The 21812-nt window shown below is 34.3% G+C and overlaps 1 protein-coding gene across 13 annotated transcripts; it reads right to left on the bottom strand.

Moving 5' to 3' along the window:
• Positions 1-135: 135 nt before the first annotated feature.
• LOC125678294 (uncharacterized) lies at positions 136-18569 on the bottom strand. 13 transcript variants are annotated; one of them, XR_007371468.2, is made up of 8 exons: positions 17384-18555; positions 16554-16589; positions 12110-12130; positions 8026-8067; positions 6964-7060; positions 3193-4242; positions 1268-1354; positions 136-219 (listed from the first exon to the last, which is right to left on the bottom strand). XR_007371468.2 is itself a non-coding variant. In XM_048916634.2 (8 exons), exons 1-7 carry the CDS (start codon positions 18304-18306, stop codon positions 1286-1288), a joined length of 2154 nt encoding a protein of 717 aa, XP_048772591.2. In that variant the 5' UTR covers positions 18307-18569; the 3' UTR covers positions 136-219; positions 1268-1285. The 13 variants fall into 13 exon arrangements, 11 of the variants coding, with proteins under 11 accessions (XP_048772591.2, XP_048779034.2, XP_048772592.2 ...); XM_048916634.2 differs by having other exon boundaries at positions 3277-4242; positions 17384-18569; XM_048923077.2 differs by having other exon boundaries at positions 3277-4242; positions 8041-8067.
• Between the last annotated feature and the right edge of the window lie 3243 nt (positions 18570-21812).

Below are 21812 nucleotides of genomic sequence, written 5' to 3'. Positions count from 1 at the left end.
TTTCATGCGGACCTGTTGTAATAAATGTTTAATCCGCCTCTGTTCATACAAGTGAGCTCTGCCGGGTTCTCTCGTTTCATGAATTGGTTCCACCATATCTTTAATATACTTGAGTCGAGGCATTTTAACCCTCGGTTTTTCTTTCGGTTTGTTAACAGCCCTAAGTAACTCCAGTTTTTCGCACCACGTCAATTCACTCTTTGTTGCAGGGACTTCAATCTATAACAACAAGCATTGCCTTTGTATTATACATTATATACACTCTTATTCAGATTGCGATACACGTTGTACACGTCAGCGTATTACATTTACTAAACGTAATTAGCAAATAACCACTAGATTAAATGTACTGTTTTATATCACATTTTGAAATACATCAAATCAACAAATTAAAACGTGTGGAGTTATAGATCAAGATTGATTGATTAAATATTGTTTAACGTCCCTCTCGAGAAGCTTTCACTCATATGGAGACGTCACCACTGCCGGTGATGAGCTGCAAAATTTTGGCCTCTGCTCGGCGCTAACAGCCTTTGAGCAGGGAGGGATTTTTATCGTGCCACACCTGCTGTGACACGGGACCTTGGTTTTTTCGGTCTCATCCGAAGGACCGCCCCATTTAGTCGCTTCTTACGACAAGCAAGGGGTACTGAGGACCTATTCTAACCCGGATCTCCACGGGATTATATATCAATAATACTATATATATATTCAAAAGTTAGTGACATGCCAGCATGCAACCATTAATCATAATTAATAATATTAATATGACATACACATAAACATTCATACATATAACTCAAAGTCTGAAAATAAAACATGTACATTAGTTGATTATTAATGTTATCAATTATAGAGGAGAGTACATATGGCACCATTTCCCGCTTGACTTCGAGAGAAACAATAGGAAGCGAAAGAAGCATGTATATGTCTCGTGAACATACCGATAGACACAGAGTGATGTCGCTAATAAGGACTATACAGTGTGTGTATATATATATATATATATATATATATATATATATATATATATATATACATATATATGAAAGAATGAAAATCTATATATAGTGACATTCCATGTAAAACGAGTGTAAGAAAGTATTTACGACAGATATACAGTGTCCCATGCTCCTCTGTGCGAGTTACTAAGTCTACAAAGGTGTCCTCTGTCATAAAGCTAAGATCTAAAGAATGTTAATACTGAATAATGTCCACATGTTAGTAAGATGACTACGTCATAAAAACTACATGGAAACCCTGATACCTTAAAATGAAATGAAGTCTATTTTCTGAGGGGGTCATAACGGGCCGCTAAACTGACGTAGGCCCTACCGCTGGCATCAAACCACATCTGAAAACGAGTCAAAAACATGATGCTCACTGGTAACTGAAATACAATCACGTGACTGATGCACTTACTATTCAAAATCGTCAGTAGGAACTTTATAAAATGATGATGTAAAATAACTTTTTAGTCAAAAGTACTGGAAAACAAACGTGAAGAAATATCAACTTGTGTATTATAGTATTGTGTAACAGATCCACCGAGGGAAGGCACGGGTTGTTTCGTTAGGAAGTGAGTGTGTTCAAAGAAGGTACATGCAATGTACATATTTTCTAAATAAAGAAAAAAAAACTCAATGTTCTGAAATGAGGAATGGTAAAAATGAGAATAAACATGTATACAAATACATTTTACACTAAAAATAGTACTGCTACTTGTTCTTGAATGATGACTAGACCTGCCCTAATGGAACTAATACCCCTACGGGAGCTTCAACATTTATGTCTCAACTGAATGCAAGTTACGGTCGCACTACATTCCTTTGACTTCGACTAATGATATACATGGAATAATGAAAGGAGCGGTCACCAACTTATCTACATGTATATCTTCACCACCGGCAATCTTCAATCCATACAATCAGGTATAGAAATTGAGATTCCAAAGACTTTAACCGTATGGGTGACCTTGAATTGGGATATTGCCACACCTGACATGCCAACGGAGTAACAGATCGTCAATATTAGTATATCACGAACGGCCTAACAATCGGTATAAAGCATGTCAAACAGCATTTGACCCAATGATAGGTTGTATTGGCAAACTAGATCATTATAACGACCATTTAATTTGCGAAATGCTGACTTTAAATGAGACTGTTGAAACCCCCTGCACCATCAACTTGTTTGTCAATAGCCTGCCTCGATTTAAAAACTGATCATACGCAGAACAAGCTCTTGCGTATCGAATCAGCTGAGATATATACACACCATATGCAGGTGATAATGGAATATTGTTATATAAATATGAGAAGCTGACGATGGAGAAGCTGAAATCGTCCCGTTTGTCATAAAGTTGAGTTGTTAGTTTGCCGTTATTATCTATTTTCAATAATATATTTGAGTATGAATCAGAAAGTTTCAAAGATTTAACTTTGACAAAATTGTACATACTTTTTCTCCAAGCGACCTTGATATTGTCTAAATGAAACGGGAAATAAATTGGAACACATCAATGTTTTGAAAAACACCTACAATAGTGTGACTATCTGGATATCTTCAGATACATGATTTATACATGTACATGAAATATATATGGGTTTCCCCAATTACCTTAGTATTTTCCAAATGACCTCGACCTCAGCTGGGATTAGGACGTCATTATATCATTAAAAACATATATCAGTGTCAAGTACAAGCATTTCTATCTTTCAATGTTGCAAATGTAAGATAGCACTGACAGAAAAATCATTTTTTAAAAATTCAATAAAATCTAAAATTACCAACCACAGATTTAAAATAGAATACATTTCTACAAAATCTGGGGAATAAAAAAAGTATCCAGAAAAAAAAAGTTTAATGATGAACAGACAAGGTGATTCCAATGTACCCCTCTAAATTTTGTGGGGGGTATGCTATTGACTTTATCAAATCATGTTCATTATTTAGACATCAAATTGCGTTCATACAAGTGGAAAACACGAGGATTATCTACTTGACCCAATGAAATCATTGATATTGCAGAATTAAAAAAGAATGATTTTGGTATGTTTTGTAAAAACTACACGCATGCAAGTTACACGCAACTCGTAGGTGAATATAAGCATTCCTAGCTAATACAGTTAGTTTTTCAGGTTAATGCGGTATATTGGAAAAACTGGTTTGTGGTTATTATCAAAGAATTACATCTTAGTATAGCATATTCCTCCCACAGCAGTCAAGTGACGTTAAGCAAGGTTAAGTGGGGTGGGAAAACGCAAAGCCAATCACCCCTTCAGCCATGGACACGTCACGCTTGTGACCTGACGACTGTTCCTGTTGACGCCCTTGGGTGGCCAAAATGTTGGAATCACTAAGCAAATACTCGGCCACTTTGATCATGGATTCCTCGTCAGCTTCCCGCTGCCTACTGCTCCTTTGGGACGTCACAGACTTCCGGTCGTTTTCCTTTTGGTCGAACCTCCAGTAATGCAGTGTCGGATCAGCCGTGTGAACATTCCTCTCCTCTTTAATAGCACTATGGATGGATCCCGTCCTGTCCGAGTTCACACTCTTGGCGCTATGACTCTCCGGCACACCTGTCGGTTTATGAACTGGCTTTTTACCTTTATTATTAATATACCCAGCATACTTCTTCCGAAGGTTCTTCATAAGCTTTGTCTTACTTTCTCTTAATGACATTATTCTGGGAGTTTCAATATCAGTTTCTAGTTCATCTGTTAGACCAGAACCGGTTCTGTTTGACCCCAACTTAGCCTGATCTCCTATATTTATATCAGCCGCCACTAGCATCCCTTTCACATCTTTCTTTATCAAAGGAAAGTCTATTTTGTCCTCCGTCCTTGATCGAATCAAACGCGGACTATAATATTCAGCAACTGCCACTGAGATCTCTGGCATAGAATGGGACGGGTGAGCATCAGCTTTGGAGTGTTTTGCCCGTGACTTCGGCCGCGGAGGAGTGGAAATCGATGGGTACCATGTCAAACTCCTGGTATTCAAAACAGTCACGTTGGTATCCAGCATCATTTCGTTTGGAAACACGTGGTAAGTACAAGAAGGTTCTAGATTCTCGCTTTTTACACGTAAATCTGCACCAAGACATGCGGTGGATAATCGGCTCATACTTATGGCGTCACTGTCCGAATTGTCCACTTCTTCGTCTTCGGACACGGACGCTCCAATGTCCAATTCGATCCTGTCAGATTTCGGAGTTTCACAATGGTGTGTTTTTATCTATATTTGAAAGCAAAAATTGTAAAGCAAAACATGTGATAATTCCAACAACTTAATGCGTTCCGAAAAGGTTAAATACTGACTCAGCACCACCACCATATAGTTTTTACAAAAACATATCAAAACCCACAGCTATTATCAATTTACTGTATTCAAATTTATTTTTAAAAATAACAAAATCAAAATTATATGTATAATGCCACTTCCGCAAATTTTCAAATTCTAAACTAGAAGCTTTATTTAAGCATATGCTAAAATTGATACACGAAACGGCTACATGTAAAACCTATTTAACTAGTATCTTGTCAGTATAAATCTGGCCTACTGACATGGAGCAACTACCTACATATATTTGAAATACTTTCAATGTTTATCTACATGTCAATGGCTAGGCTGTGTGTAATATCTTGGTATAAAATAGAGAAGAGTGACAATATATTGTTACACCTTTTGCCATTCCAAAGATTCCCGCCAAAAATCTGTGCATCCTGCAAGGCAACACTTCTACCATTACAACATGAAACGTGCATCAATATTCGTACATTACGAAAACACCTTATTTTAATCGCACTGATTTTCACAAAGTTCTTATTTATCAACTTGATATTATTTGGCAATGAATGGAGAATTCGGTTCAGGTGACCGGTTGGATCATTCTAAATTGTGGATTGTATGGGAGTGGTTTATCAAAAAAGATTAAGATAGGTAACATGGATAATAAAATATTATTAGAGCTTCTAGTTATTACAAGATCACAGTTAACCTTCAAGCAATACGATCTAAGGATTAAACACAGTTCAAGGAATTAATACTCTCAACGATTTAGGGGTCTTTCGGATTATTGAACATTTTTCCTACAAGACATAGTTACTGAAATTCAGTTACAGGTGAACAATCAAAATAAACGCTGAAGTGATGCAGGTTTCATGTGCACTAAGTAAGTCTAAGTCAGGAGTGTAGGGAAAACTCTAGAGACAAAATATACTGCAGGATATCATGTTCATACGTTATTCGGATGTTCATACAACTCGGTGGAGGAAACTGTGGACGGTCGCAGTATGGTGCGACCCCTGCTGACAGACAAAACGTGACCTAGTGACCTCACTGACACGGCGGAAGTGAAAGGTCGCTGCCTCTGATTGAATAAAATATATTCAACATATCAATTGTCGGAGGAAAAATATCAATGAAATTGAACAAGGTTTTAAAATAATTCACATAGTGATACAAAAAAATCCTACCTGTTACTAATTACCATATCTTTAGTCTATTTGCTTTAAACAGAACAGATTTATACCAAGTGATTGCAGACTATTATATTAATTGTACATGTAAATATACAGGAAAGTAATGGAGCTACCCAGGATTGGATTACGGACAGAAACTTAGTAATAGAATGGGGGGGGGGGGGTCCTATATTTCAAATCCTATGATTTTTAGTAATCGACCATGGATCCTTCTAGGGTAGCCTCGAGAGCTTAAAACTTTGTAATCAATTGTGGGTCCTACATGTATCTACTGGGGTGGGTTTCAGAGCCTGAGACTTGGCAATCGATTGTTGTCCTGTGTGTATCTACTGAGGTAGGCTTCAGAACCTTGAACTTATTACTTGACAGTGGGTTCCTACTTCCTTTGTCTGGACTGAACTTAGATTGAGACCTAGTCATCAATTGTGGGTCCTATGTGTGTCCACTGTGGAAGGCTTGTGAGTCTAAGACATTGTTATCGACTGTGTCCTACATGTGCATTGGCATATTAAAGAACCCTCACTGCTATTTGTGGTTAACTTCTTGACAGGATGTAAAACAAGCAACCAAAGAACCTGGTTGACTATTGGCTGGTTGCGTATCTGTAGTTCACACAAGTACAGCTCAGTGGTTGATCCACGAATCACATAATTCTGAGCCGTTCTCATTTCAGTCCTTCCTGCCTGCAGTGCCTAGATCTGGATTCAAACCCGGTATCATTGATTGGGGGTTTAATCCTGAGATACACAACTGGCCATATGAGTCAAATATATGTATCTACTGGGGCATGATTTAGAGCCTTAACTGAGCTTATCATCTGAGTATGGGTTCCTATAATTATGTGTCTATTAAAAAAAAAAATATATATATATATATATATATATATATATATATATATATATGTGTATATATATATATATATATATATATATATATATATACATTGTATCTTACTAGAGCAGACTTCAGAGCCTGGGACTTATAGTAATCAACTGTGTCCTATATGTATAGATCTACTAATATTATTCATGGTCAGTTCCATCACTTTCCTGCCTTTACTGTGTATATGATATTACAGGAGTGCGTACCTGTCATCAACATAATCAACTGAACGATTTATTTTTGTGGGATTATGACAAATCTTCTTGTACTCTCTTACAAAGTGAGCCCTCTGTTCAGTTATCAGTGTTTCCTTAGCTTACACAGCGCAATCTTTATATATTTCTATCTGAAACTTTTCTCCCCTAATTCCTTAAGGCCAATCGAGTTATAGTGAACTTTGTAGGAGATATCTAGGTCTTTGCTGGTTTATGAAAAGACTTAAAATGACAGATCTCTAATACAAATATATCGAACAAATGTCCCAGCAGAATATATTTTAAAGACCTGCCCGATAAGAAATACACATATTTGTGATATATCAGTTCATAAACCTGTGTGTTAGACTGAAATATGGTCGATAATTCACGTGTACCTGTTTGTCAGTCGCGACACATGCAAGTGTGTCTAACGTGCGGATGTTGGTGGATGGGGGCGTGACAGACTCCACAATTTTGTTGGGGTTGTTTTGTCTGAAAGAAAGAAAAAGAACCAAGAGATTCACTTTATAGGAACAAGAAAACTCATTTCATTTTTACAACAATTCTATCAGAAGTTGTTAGGATCTTTAAAAATGCTAAAAAAAAAAAAAAAAAAAAAAATCAAACAAACTTTGTCTTCAATAGAGAAAAACATCATATGCATATTATATCAGAATCCAAACAAAAACATTTTCCTCCCCTTATCTACTAAAGAGAACAAAATCCGGACTTTTCATGTGAGTATGAAGCTTTGAACCACATTATTTTTATAAACCCATAATTCTGGCAGATTGAACAACAAAAACAGTGAAAACAACACAAACCATTAATCCTGTCTGCATGACAGTATCATGATCAGAAGCATTAATCGTACAATTATTGGCCCATTTCTGACACAATCTTAATAATTACACAACACAAAACCAGTGTGATTATATACACTTCAAAAACAAAAATAACAATTCAACACTAGTTTTCTCAACACAAAAAAAAAAAAAAAAAAAAAAAAAAAATTTCATTGAACAGCCAATGACCATACCAAACAAATGATGTCAAACATACATAAATTGAAAATAAACTCAAACTGTATTATATATAAATATCTCCATGGTTTTAAATACAGTGATCTGCTGTATTTGCTGACAAACTTCTATTACTGTGCATATAAAATACAGCAACAGTCATCTTAATTAAGAAGTATTTTACTATAAACATCAATGAAATGCTGTTTTACCCACAGTTGGGTTTCAGATTTAAAATAGAAGCAATGTAAAATAAATTAAAAATCACAAAAATTCAAAAAGGCCTAAAAATTCTACAAAATTACCCTACATAGCATAAAGTAGAATTTCAATCATTTTGTGTGTCAAAAAGAAAATAAAAAATAATAAAAAAAATTTGTTATGGCATTTGCAAGCAAGATAAAAAGCCTCTATAACAAACAATCTGGAAATTACAATAAATTGATATACTGTTTATCCGTGTCCTGTATACCAACCCTGTAAAGCAGAAGATTGCAGTTCCTTCTTTTTTTTTTTAAATTTACTTTTGGACCTACATTTAATGCTGTAAAATCACTGTATTTGTGGGTTTATGATTTTCTGTGTTTTCCTGATAACATGTCTTTGGACTCAATGCTTTTACAGACACAAGAAATTAAATTTCAATACAAAATCATGACCCACAGAACATGCAATTTTGTAGCAAATCATGATATTTTGACCTCCCAAAAATAAGTGATTTTACACCATACATTTTACATGACTCATAGCCATGTAGGTGCTCATGGACAGGACCCATTATCAATATGATGAAAGGTGAAGATAACGAACATACTGTGATGCAATTTCATAACTCCTACAAGCAATACAAAATTAGAGAGTTCGGCAAACATGGACCCCTGCATAATTTTTGTTTTCATGGATTTTTTTTTAAGTAAAGATTTTTTTTAAAGAATAGCTTTACTCGGCATCTGCTTGTTTGTAAAGGGATGTAAATATCATGACTGTTGAATTTCTTGTCCATTATGGATATATTCTCATATAAACTACATGTATATTTAATTATAAAGACAGTCTTTGAAAAAGTGAGAATAACAAATGGTGACCAATCTCATAAATACTACAGTACTATAAACAATACAAAATTAAGAGAAGGGCAAACATGGACCCTGGAAAACACCAGAGGTGGGATCAGGTGCCTATAGCAGGAGTATATAAGCATCCTGTTGACCAGTCACATCCGCCATGAGCCCTATATTTGATCAGGTAAACGGAGTAATCTGTAGTCAAAGATTAGAATGTAAAGAACAGTCTAACATTTGGTATGGAATATGTCAACAGCATTCAACCAAATGACAGGTTGTTACTTGCAAATTTAACAGATCATTAAAAAGACTAAAAACAATAACTGTAGAATTTTCGAATTCCCGACTTTAAATGAGAACGTTTAAACCCCGGCCTGTAACATTAACTTCTTTGTCACCTAGCCTAGCTGCCTAAGAATAAAAATTATTCATTCGCAGAACATGCTCTCACGTGTTGAATCATTTGAGAGACATAAACACCATATGCAGGTGATAATGGAGTACTTGCTAAATTGATATGGGAAGGTGATGATGGTGGCGAAATTAAAGCTTTCCCATTTGTCATAAAGTTTTGGTTTTTGTTGTTGTTTTTTTTTGTTTTTTTTATTTCACTCAATCGACATACATTTGCACAAAAGTAGATACAAAAGAATATGAATATATTTAAGCGTACATATATATATTATAATGTTCATTTTCTTTTTATGAGAGAGAGAGAGAGAGAGAGAGAGGGGGAGGAGGGAGTCAATTGACTAATGGAGACCATTTTTCCCAGTCCATTTTAAATTTATCTAATTCATTTCTTTCCTTATAACTATCCAGGTTGATTTGATACAATTGTTTCCAATCATTTATAATTAAGGGCTTTAAGTGTTAGCTGATTTTTTTGACATCTATTCCTATATATATATTTTTTGATTATTATAAGTAATGCATTGTATGACCTGAAATGTTTTTGTTTTGTATCACCAAATATAAAAGTTTTGACATCAAATTCTATTTCAATCTCCTTTGAATTGCAATATCTGATAAATTCTGATAATAATTGTTGTACTTTTGGACAATCCCAAAGTAAATGGTAAATTGTTTCGTCTTCCCTATCACAAAAGGTACATAGTTTAGAATCTACTCTACCTAATTTGTACATATAGCTATTAGTAGTTAAAATGTGGTGGTTAACTCTGTATTGAAACCATAATAATTTAGAATCCAATGTAGTCAAGAATGGCAGGTAAAAGATTGCCTTCCATTGGTTATCAGAGGTAATGAAATATCTACTCCATTTCTTTTTTCCTGTGGGTATAGCATCTGATTTATTGAGAGTATCATACATAGGTTTCGACCCTTTCTTTGTTAAAACAAATAGTTTGATATTCAAGGGAATAAGGGGTTTTTGCACAGATGCTTTATTTGTAAAGTTATACTTTTTCATATCTGTGGCTACTACTTGTGTTATACCCATATATGTTAAAAAATTCATTTGTAGGTTAAATCTGTCTTTAAATATTTTAAAATTTATAATTTCTCCTTTTTCGTCAAGTAGATCATGTACATTTTTTATTCCTTTATCATACCATGTTTTATAGAAGATGGACTGACTTTCTATCTTGAACTTATGATTATTCCATAAAGGTTGGCTCATATAGTCCTCCCAAGATTTAATGACAACTTTTTCTTGAATTTCCTTAAAAGCCACCATGACATCTTTCCAAAAGTCATTTTTTACATTTTCAACTATCTGTAAGATATAGTCTGAACCTGTATTTATTAATTTGTCCAAGTTTACATTATTTCTAAGGAGACTTTTCCATTTTGAGTTGTCCTCCATAACCAATCTCCTTATCCAAGTCGACTTTAGTCCTTTGATATAACAATCTAGATCAACCATTTTTAGTCCCCCATATGCATACTTTTGTGTGGCAACTTTTCTTTTAATTTTATCAGATTTTGAATTCCAGACAAATTCAAATAAAATAGTATTAAGTTCTTTTATGAAAGCATTCTTTGGGTTTGGTAAGGCAATAAATAAATGATTTAGTTGTGAAATTAGGAGTCATTTCACTAGAGTTATTTTCCCAATTGGAGTCAACTTTCGTTTACTCCACTGGTCAATAATTGACTTAATCTTCACAAGTTTTTTGTCATAGTTCAATTTCAAAATTTTATTTAAATCCACATCATAATGGATTCCTAGTAGTTTAAATCGAGTTGTCCATTTGAAATTCATATCAGAACATAATCTTTCATCTGAATATTTTTTACTTCCTATCCATACAATCTGAGTTTTATCTCGGTTTATTTTGAGACCAGATAATTTATAAAATTCATCAAGTTCTTTCAAGGTTTCTCTCAATGAAACCTCTGATCCGTCAAGGATAATGGATGTATCATCTGCGTACTGTGACATTAGATATTCTGTGTTATTGATTAGAATTCCCTTTATACTTCTGTTATTTTTAATTTTTATAGCCAAAATTTGTCATAAAGTTGATTTGTTAATTTGTTGCACACCTATGTTCAATACAATATATCCAAATATCATGAAGTTGAGTCTTTTATTTCAAGTTCACTGTAATATGTCAAATCGACATATGAATGAAAATAAGAATTGTCAATAGAAAAATTTTTTGATATACTAGCTAGTATCTAAATGTCAATTAAGTTAAAAGCCAATTTAAATCAAGAGATTTTGTCTTCTATTCTAGAAGCTTTTGAATAAATTCAGCCTCATTAGAGGGATATAATATAATATGAGATATCCACTATAAGGAAAGAAATCCAGTAGAGTATTGATATTTACATCAATGTGTAAACAAAAGCAAGCAGATGAAGGGGGTGGGGGGTGGGGGTCATATACTATAAATATACTATATATAGACAAGGTCCTGTCCATGAGAACCTGAAATGCCTTAATTTACAAGTTCAACTAAAATTGTCATTTTATGAGTTTTAGATATGCTTATAATGCAGTAAAATAAAATGTTTTGAAACATACGATGTGGTGAAAATGAAAACTACTGCTTAATTGTATGAAACATACAATGTTCACTTTGTCTGAACAAATAGCATATGATCGTGCTATATGTGAAAAAAAAAACAACGTGAAAAACCAACAAGAAAGCTGTGATGATACAACATGGGTTCACAAGCGTAACAACGTAAGCAGACAGATAGAAAATATGAGACAGTTGTGGATTTCCATGACGATTATACAGGAAACAACACAGAGAACAAGACAAGCTGAGAATCAGTCCAGTGAAACATAATGGTAGTTTACAGCATTCACTAATTAAGTACAGTTTTGGTTAATTTATTTTTGGCCTGAACATTACAAAAGTAAGAATTCCAATGGATTCCATATACATGTATTATTTAGAAGAAGATACCCATATTTTTACGATATAGTTTCAGTAATCAAAAATATATGTTTCTTGTATAAAACAATTAAAACTTACCGACTCGGCAATCGCCACGCACTACAGAGAACATCAGAAATACATAAATACATTGGCAATAAAATAAATCCTGTTTAGGCCAAAAATATTCAGTAGTACTGACATTTGTTTATTCTTTCTTTCTGATTGTCTGAATTTTTAAGACTTTTCACTAATGAATAAAAGACCAATAAACGGAACCACAACACTTACTCCAAGTCACCTAGCATGTCTATCTCATAAAATATTGAACCATTTAGTGAAGACCTGAGTTGAAATCCTAACCCTGAAGACTATATGGTTTGAAGAAACTACTGGAATGATGTATATATGTACTGGTCGGTATTTTCCATCTTCAGAGATTTTGGGTCCTAATTAACATGATTTAAAAAATAAAAGACCCTGGCCATGGTTTGAACAATGAATCTACTCTTAGTCTAATTGAGTATGCTTGTACATGTATATCTGACAAACTTTATCTGACAGGCCTTAATTAGTGTATTGTACTGTACAGCATTTTTTTTTTTTAAATATTCCACTAAATTTCAATATACATCTTCAAACCCTTATCATGATCATACCAATGGACTTCATCACCATGCAAAGGTCCAAAATTTGAACAAACCTGATTCTATATATACTAAATGAGGATGCATGACTGTACTACATTTTGACAAATAATTGTGATCTTGTTCTTCACTAAGATTTAAAATACACACATACATTTCAATGCTAAACTGAATACACTTCATACATGGTGTATACTCCTGTCCATTAAGGGTCATTATTTGAACAATGCCAAGAATATGATGCACAACATTTACCACTCCTATCTCAAAGGTTCTAATTCAAAGAAAATGTTCCTATGAATTAACCCCTCACAGCTTTAATTACTTTATACTTTGATCTCATTGTCAATTAACTATACATGGCCATTTATGTTCAAATATAAATTTTCATTTATTCATGCAAATTGAGCCATTTTAGTCTCACCCTGTCGTTCTGGAAAAGAAGTTGAATTATTTGATGAAAAGTGGAAAAAAAAAACACATTCCAAGATAGATTTCAAGACAGTTGGACAACAATTAAGAGCTCTCTCTAGCATCTGCTGAGTCGGAAGTACTAAAAATGGAGACTTCAAAAAATTGTATGGTAACTTGTCTACATAGGCAAATGTCAAAAGACTATTTTTGTTTTTTAATTTTCACAATCAAGTTAATAATTAGGTTACAATTAATGTGAGTAAGAAATATTGGGAACATTTTAAAATTAATTGTTATCAATTTCAACAATGCTCATTAAGAGGAACAGGAAATAATAAAAATGTGACAGTTATTTGAAAAAACATAGGGTTTGCAAGCACAGTTGAATAGAATGGGGTGAATTCATCTGATAATTTGATATTTTGATTAAAATAAAATGAATAGAGTTAATGGTGAATGGTCATAATTGTTACATCCCTGTACATCTGGTTTGTTTTTGTGGATAAGTCACTCTTCCACTAGGGCGTTTTGGTCAGGATTTAACCTGACAGTGGATGGTTTGCTTCTCTGTTTGAAATTTTCAAGTAAGACACTGATAAGGCAATCAATTGTCTGCTTTGTTGAGCTATATAAAACCAACACAAAGTTCCAACAACAATAAAAGACTCTGTACAGAGCACAACACTGTTTTTACAGGCTTTGTCCTGGGACATTTAATAATCTTTAGCTTATTAATCCATCTTATGATGTTTTATTTAATGAAAATCAAACCATTCAATATTTTGATAACATTGATATTCTTGGCAACTTTAAAATCTAGCATTATGTATTAAAGGATAGCAAAATTACACATCTCGATTTGAAGAAAGTGGTACATACTTCTAAATTCCACAGACTGCTTGCTTATATAGTTGTAATGGAGGTGTGTATGTCAAATTGCATGTAATTGTTAAGGTGTTTTCCCGAATCAGTTATTTCCACAATTGATAATTAATCAACATTTTCCCAGTATAGTATGAGCAATGCAAAGTAGTATCTATATAAACCTAAATAATTGTTGTCTTGGAAAACTATGTAATGTATAGTCAATATTTAATTCTGTATTTATTCACTCTGGTTTTAAATAATTAAATATTTAGATGCACAAATTGTATGTGATATTGGCATTTCCTGAAAATCAATCTGTGTAGACCAATTTTTCCCACTAGGAACTGGAGACACTTGAAACCTGAACTTATAGAAGCCTCAGAGGAGTTACTAAAATTATAAAAGACTGGTTCTTCAATCAATATACCCATAAAACCTATTAGATAAAAAGACGCTCTAAAGACATTAACACAGCCAGCCTCAATCCCAATGGTTTCTGGGGCTCTAAATGATTACAAAAAATGGAAAAAACAATTCGCTCAAGAAATAGCACATGAAACATTGATTAATGCAATGTATTTAATCTCTAATTCTCAGGTAGGGGAATAAAATTACTAATACCAAGGTGCTGCAGGAATTCACATTGCCATAATAGCTTTCAAAAAGGCTTTGTCATCTGACTCCCCATAAATCTGCAGAATGGCTTTCGTCATCTTCTGAAAGTCCAACAACAGTTCTATTGATCTTTGTCAATACTAGCTGTGTGTGATTTCTGTGTGTCTATAGGGGAAGATACCATGTGAGAGAGACTATTTTGTGCATATATCTTCCTAAAACGAATCTGTCTCAATCTACTTTTAGTCTCCATCTAGATTTCTTTTCATGTTACCTTAACTGCTGTTCATTGTTTGTCTGTCTGTCAGTACAGCTTTGAAACTGTAAAAGATCTTTGATATTTACAATGAACACTGATGCCCTTGCAAGTGACACTTTGTCTTGTTTTGGAAACAGAATATCAATTAAATCCATTGGTTTTAGTCTGACTACATGGGTATCATGTAAAACAGATGTTATAAATAATGAATATTTTTCATTCATTGTATTTAATTCTCTGAAACAAATCAATACCAAAAAATGCCTGTAGTGTTTCTTGAAAAGAATAGCATATATGTCATATATAACTACAATGAAACTTTGTAAAGAAATCCGATTCACATGCAGCCTTATGTTTTAGTACAGACCTCAATCATTGAACACTCTGAAATACAAACATTACAACAGACTGTCAGTATGGGGGATTTGTTGAATGATCAGTGGTGAAACTAATATAATTCTATGAATGGACTAGCTGTTTAATTCGATACCTTCTACAGCAACAAGCATGACTTAAATTAAAAGTCAATATTTTACTGAAATCAAAGACCAATTACCTTGTTTTGAAAGTGGTTGTATTGTGAAGGGGTTCATAAATTTTCACATTTGTGACTGTCACATTTGAACATGGTAAATCAAGAATTTAAGAATCAAAGTTAAGTAATACAAATTCTTCTTAACAAGGAATTGGAGCCTACAGTATAATCTACCCTGCAATGCAGGCATTTAAGAATAATCATTTTAATCCCTAGTGCATTATACTGCATATATATACATTTTTTTTCTTTAATTACTTTCAAAAAATGTGCTATACTCTGCTGGGCAACCATCCAATGTTTAGTTTGTTTGTAGGATTCATTCAAAAAGAAATATAATCTATTTTCTACTGTGCCTAAGTAAATAGGTTTTAAAACTCCAACACTTGAATTCTATATAAGATGAACTATTAAAGAAACCAAGGAATTTTGATTGGTGTCAATTTAACATTGATTACGCTGGTGTTCATAATAAATACTTTTGATAAATCATTTGATAAAGTTAAGTGAATGTAAGTGCCAAAAAATAAAAACAATTTGTTTTTCTGGTGCATATTGACCAATGAATCGTTTTAAATGTAACCAAATTTGCTGCTATTGATCAAGTCCTCCGTGGGGTGCCTTTTTTCCTGCAAACTAACAATGAATTCATCTCAAAGCAGTACCTGTATATTTACATTTAGAATTCTAAATGAAACCACAAACAGCAATATCCCTTCTAACTAAGTGAAATATCAGTACATGTTGAAACATAGATAAAGTGATAATTGCCCGATTGAATGCTTTAAAAAACAGACAATCTAAGTTGGTCACTGTGTACACAAATTTCCATTCCTCACATAATGTTTGTCAATTATTGTAATGGTACTCTCTCTCTCTCTCTCTCTCTCTCTCTCTCCTAGCTCTCTCTCTCTCTCTCTCTCTCTCTCTCTCTCTCTCTCTCTCTCTCATTGGTGTTCTAGTGAGGAAAGTTAAGCATGCAAATTAAACTTAAACCGATATAACAGGGACCGACAAAAAGCTTGGAGTGGGATATATATCTGGTTCTAAACTTGGCATGCATTGGGTTTAAGACCAAGCACTTTGTTAGCCCCTATTAAAATTGCAGTACATATATGCATACAGAAGAATGTGGGCTAACAGTGTTTGATTATACAAATACTTAACAAAAAAGTGCATATGATAAAACTACAAAGTAAGTACTACCTGACCCCTAGGAAAGTGTTCCTCAGTTTGGGTCTGCTAAGACAAGAAGAGAGAGACTTGTTATACACTTAGAGGCCCTGAGAACATGCAGTGTATGCCTACCATTTTATGCAAGCCAATCATGCATCTCACCTACTTAATTCAAGAATCCTTTTCATGCAAATAGTTAAAGATATATATACTAGATGTGTTTTTTAAAAAATTCATAATTCCAATATGATGTGACATGCGGATGTAACAAAAGTATTCATATAATACATCTGTACAAACATTGAATTTTAGAGAAATTATCATTTAACCAGCTGTGATATACACAATTTTACATGATACATCTAACTACGCTGGGAAATCAAACATTTATCCCATGCTTAAATCATTGGATGGCTGCAGTGAACTAAGCTTTCCTAGCCCCAAAAGATACATTTGTAAGAACTGAACCCAAGTCAAGGCAAACATGTGTACAAAATTTGTAAATCAGGGTGACATACACCACCATAAATTATGATAATTATGATTATACAAGACAGCATGTGCCCAGTGTGCAGTCATTGTCATAGTCCTTCCCAACACCTTCAATTTCCTTACTTGTTTTTATAATCATTTGAAACCTACAAAAGCACTCTACCAGTTAATGTACAGTAGTTGTACTTTCAACCAAATTCATTTAATGATTTCAAGCTGTTGAAAACAAATATCTTGGTAAATCCTTTTAAATAAGATACAAAATCGACAAATTATGCTCATTCTTTCTCTCAAAAGATGTTCACCGGAAAAATCTGAATTGAGTATGTGATCACTGTATAAAGTGTACATTTGACCATCATACTTACACGGATACAGGGGGTCGCTTGACATGACCATTGGGTGGGACAGCAGGCACAGACACCTTGGTGGGAACTTTTCCTGAGGGGTACACTTTGGCAGATTGCATGCGAGGTGAAGGCTGTTCAACTCGTTCCGAATTCTGAGATTCTGTCCGACTTGACCACATCACTTGGCAGTCTGGTGACAATTTGTATTTATATGCTTGGCTATTCTTATCCGCATGTTGATGGTGATTGTGCTTGGTACAGATGTGCCCATTATGGGTATGTGGTTGGTGAGATGATTGGTGGGGATTGGCACTTTGAGCTCCCTGAGAGGGGGGATTAGAATGATTGGTCAGGGAAGTAGGCTGTCTGTTTGTGTACTGCAGGGCAGCTGTGAGGTATTTCTGGACTTCTGAAGCACATGGTGGGGCACCACAGTTACACGCATTCTGCTGCTGAACATGAATTTGGGAGGGTGAGTGGCCATACCTTCGAATGCCATCACCCTGCATCCGTTCCAAAGCACTATGTGACTTAAAACCCAGTCCATTGGTATGATCCCTGCGGTACTGTTCTATGTATGCACGAATATCTCCATAATGTTTGAATACAAAGGGGTCTTGGATAGGCACTTGCTTGTTCCTGAAATCACGCCATGATGGCTGTGGTTGTTTGACGCTCTCTCTTTCTGGTTTGCGTAGTACAACTTTAGGTTCACTGACCCAGCCTTGTATTTCTTCATTCTTCCCAAGTACTTTGGAATTCACAATCTTTAATTCCGAACTATTGATGTTAAACTGGGAGTAGAGTTCTTCTGCGTGGAGAATTTCGTCTTGTTCTAACAATTTGGTTTGAAGCTGTCTATCCAAAAAGAAGTTAAATTCGTGACTACATTCTGTATTTTCTTCCGGTGTCATATCCCTATGAATTATGGAGATCGTCATTTATGCCTTTTAGCAAGAGAGGTTTAAAGCACCCTTTTACCACCATTGCCTGTCCTACCTACTTCTGTTGGCAAGCAGACAGCTTTGTTTTGGCTGTTCCCTTCTCTAGGTGCGCGAACGAAAAAACACGTTTGTTTCTGTAAGCATTCCTCATAACACAATATGAATTTTATGTAAAAGGCAAATTTTTACATGTAAATAAGCATTACATAACCCAGACAATAGTCATCGAAAAAATTTCTTCAATTTTCCTGTGATTTTTTTCTTCTCAAAACAATACAAGGGCGTTAAAAGAAAGTTACTATACTCGGTTCTCGTTTGTCGTAAAATTATATTTATTTCAGTATGTGAATATATGCAGATTGAATTCTTTTTGCTCTCTTTTAAGCATGAGTTAATATTTGCAAACATGTACATCCAATATAAGTGAAAACCCCTTTTCTCTCATGATTTTGCGACAACAGAACTGTACTCCAGGCACCGAGAGCTGTAGAGACGACAATCTTGTTCTGTAGTTAACACACACACACACACACACACACCATTTTCATTACATTTTATTTTCATCTCCATTCAATTACTTTTCATAAAGTACCATAAATCTAGAGGTCTGGTCGACTGAGATACTCCGGCTACTATCTTGGCCTATATAGGGCCTATAATACCTGTTGACCAATTTTCTCAGGTATCTTGATTTTGTGTATCTAATCAGTTCCCAGAAGAAGAAGAAACGAGAAACTGGTAGATACTCTTGAAAGACATGATCAGTTCCCAGAAAAAGAAGAAGAAGAAGAAGAAACCTTGAAACAGGTATAGATCTATACTCATGAAGGACCCCAGTTCTCAGAAGAAAATCGTGAAACAGGAGCTCACGATCCCCAGTTCCTAGAGAAAGCCATGAAGCGGGTACATACTCAACTGAGATCCCCAGCTCGGTGAGAAAAAAGTGAAACGGGTAGATACCCGAGACCCCCAGTTCTCTTGCAGAGAAAAACGTGAAACGAACAGCTACTCATCTCCAGCCCCCTAGAGAAAAATGTGAAACAAGTAGATTTATCTAATATTATGAGTCTCCCAGAGAAAAACGCGTTCAACTTCACGTTTTTCTTTGGGAACAGGAGGATCAACCTGTTTCACGGGTTGATTTTTTTTATGCGGGGGGTGGAGGATTTACCTGTTTCACGATTTTCTTTGGGCATGGGAGGATCTACCTGTATTAAGTTTTGTTGTTGTTTTTTTTTGTTGTTATTATCTTTATGTATAGTTACTGCAGATACATGTATATTATATCAATGTAAATTTTCACACAAATATATTTTATCCATGTGAAATGCTCTCTATTCTATACCAATGAATATTTAATTGAGGATATCTGGAATTAAAAATACTGTTTTTCATCTCAAGAAAATCCCTCATAAGGTTAATTTTTTTTCTTCATATTTTCATTGCACAAAACAAATATAGCATTATTTGAGACTAATAGTGCCCATGATGCCTGTTTGTCACACACGCGTGCGCGCGATGCTACATTACTGACACAGACTTGAACTGACATCTTTGTCAGTCATTTCTTCTATTGTTTGATGCATACCGGGAATCAAACTTACTTTTTGAACGACATGGTTTGGTTCTATTTTTAAGCTTTTTAAATATTTTATTACCAGTATATTGAAGGAGCGGATCTGTCCTGTATATAGCTAATACAAGTTTTAATAGGCTCTTAAACAACGTTACATCAAAGAAAGACATTCACACTAAATCAAACTGCTAAAAAACTTATTAATTAAGTTGCTTTTCCACTTTTGAGCAAAGGAGATGTCCAACAAGTTTTCCTCTATCAGCACATCAATCTCTCACCAGAGGGCGTATTACGCTGCGCTACAACACCTCTGTCAACGTCTGAATGTCAAGATTCTTGGCAAAACTTATTTCTACCTATTGCATTATAAAGTATGATTTTACAAGTTTTAGTGTTAAGCTTAAAATTTTACAGTAAGTTCACAAAAAACAACGAATTCCATGATTATTCTAGTATTATTGGATGAATGTATATTTATATAAAACCTTTTAATTCGCTCAGGTGTCTCATATTTACCAGCTTCTAATGTAATGGAGATTAAAATATCCTCATCCAAATTAGTAAAATGGTTTTGAACAGTGGAAGATTTACTACAGGTATTACATGTACATGTATCTACACATCATTGCATTATTTGCACACATGTTTACTTTTTTCCTCATGTTTTACATCTGTAAGCTGTCATTTTTACTGAAAATACAATGGTTTGGTATAAACATTGCCAGACTGTGTTAACAGGCATTGTCCCTTCGTGCCCCTTACAAGTAACCAGGCCAACAAAATGTGCTTTCTGAATCATGAGTTTTTAAAGATATATAGTACAATTATTTTCATTTATATATTCTAACTTATCTGCCTATAGACAGGAATTAAACAATCGGAACATTTGGATCCTGCGTGTATATGTATTCATATGCTTGCAATCTAAACTTTAGGTATTGAAACTGAAACTAGCTGACACTGCCCTTAGATATGTATTAGTTAGCAGTTTCGTTATTATATAATATATATATATATATATATATATATATATATATATATATATATATATTATTAATCTCGTTATGTAACAGTTTAGTAGCTTAGATTTCATCTTCACTACTTGTCAATGGCGGATTTAAGGGGGGGGGGGGCTAAAAATTTTCAAATTGATGGTAAATCGTGGTATCTTGTTCAGAAAAAATGTACTAAACGATAAAAGAAGCAATAATTTCTTCCACTCCCGGAGAAATCAATGACAAAATCTTTTGATTTCTTGAATTACTCTATTGGGAGAACTTAATTTTTTTTTTTTTTTTTTTTTTTTTTACAAAAACCCTAAAAATTTGCTTCATTTGATTAATTTCACCTTGTAAAAAATGATAGAAAATAGTACAAATGACTAAATAGGAGACATGCATATTTCAAGCCCTATAAAATCAGTAAAATCCAGGAGTTTATGAGAGCTTCGATCGCCCCCTCGGCCCCCATCAGGGCTTTGCACTAGACCCACTGGAGGCCTCAAGGCGCCCCCCCCCCCCCCCAGACCCCCTTGCCTTAATATAAAGTGCCCCCACCCCCAGTAATCGCAATTCCTGGATCCGCCCCTGGTTGTTATATTTGTTAAATCTGTGCAGTGCAACAATACGAACTCTGACACAATAGTAGTTCATCTGAATGATTAAACAAGAACTATTTATTTACATATAACTGTATAGTATTACTAGTTTTAAAATTAAAGTCCCACCCCCACCCACCGAGGGCCCTTAATTGGTCAATTAAACTAATCTGTTCTATACTTCTCATATTCACAAATATGTATTTTATATTTATACATTATATAAACTTATCACTTTCAAGTTTCGTAGTTCTGATTTCTGTATGTCATTTTCACCAGGAAAGCTGTTGAGAAGGAGATAACGTACGAGTTAATATTGAGTATACAAGT

This window comes from Ostrea edulis, chromosome 2, assembly GCF_947568905.1.
Source record: "Ostrea edulis chromosome 2, xbOstEdul1.1, whole genome shotgun sequence".
Taxonomy (NCBI): Eukaryota; Metazoa; Mollusca; class Bivalvia; order Ostreida; family Ostreidae; genus Ostrea; species Ostrea edulis.
Note: the sequence above shows the minus strand (reverse complement) of the source record. Positions and strands in the feature narration are given on the sequence as shown.

Coding starts and splice junctions, on each gene's coding strand:
- LOC125678294 (XM_048916634.2), bottom strand. CDS start 18,306: ATGACGATCTCCATAATTCATAGGGATATGACACCGGAAGAAAATACA. Junction 4,243..6,963: donor GTGTCGCGACTGACAAACAG/GTACACGTGAAT, acceptor TTTCAAATATAG/ATAAAAACACACCATTGTGA. Junction 1,355..3,276: donor ACGTGTCCATGGCTGAAGGG/GTGATTGGCTTT, acceptor ACTCGTTTTCAG/ATGTGGTTTGATGCCAGCGG.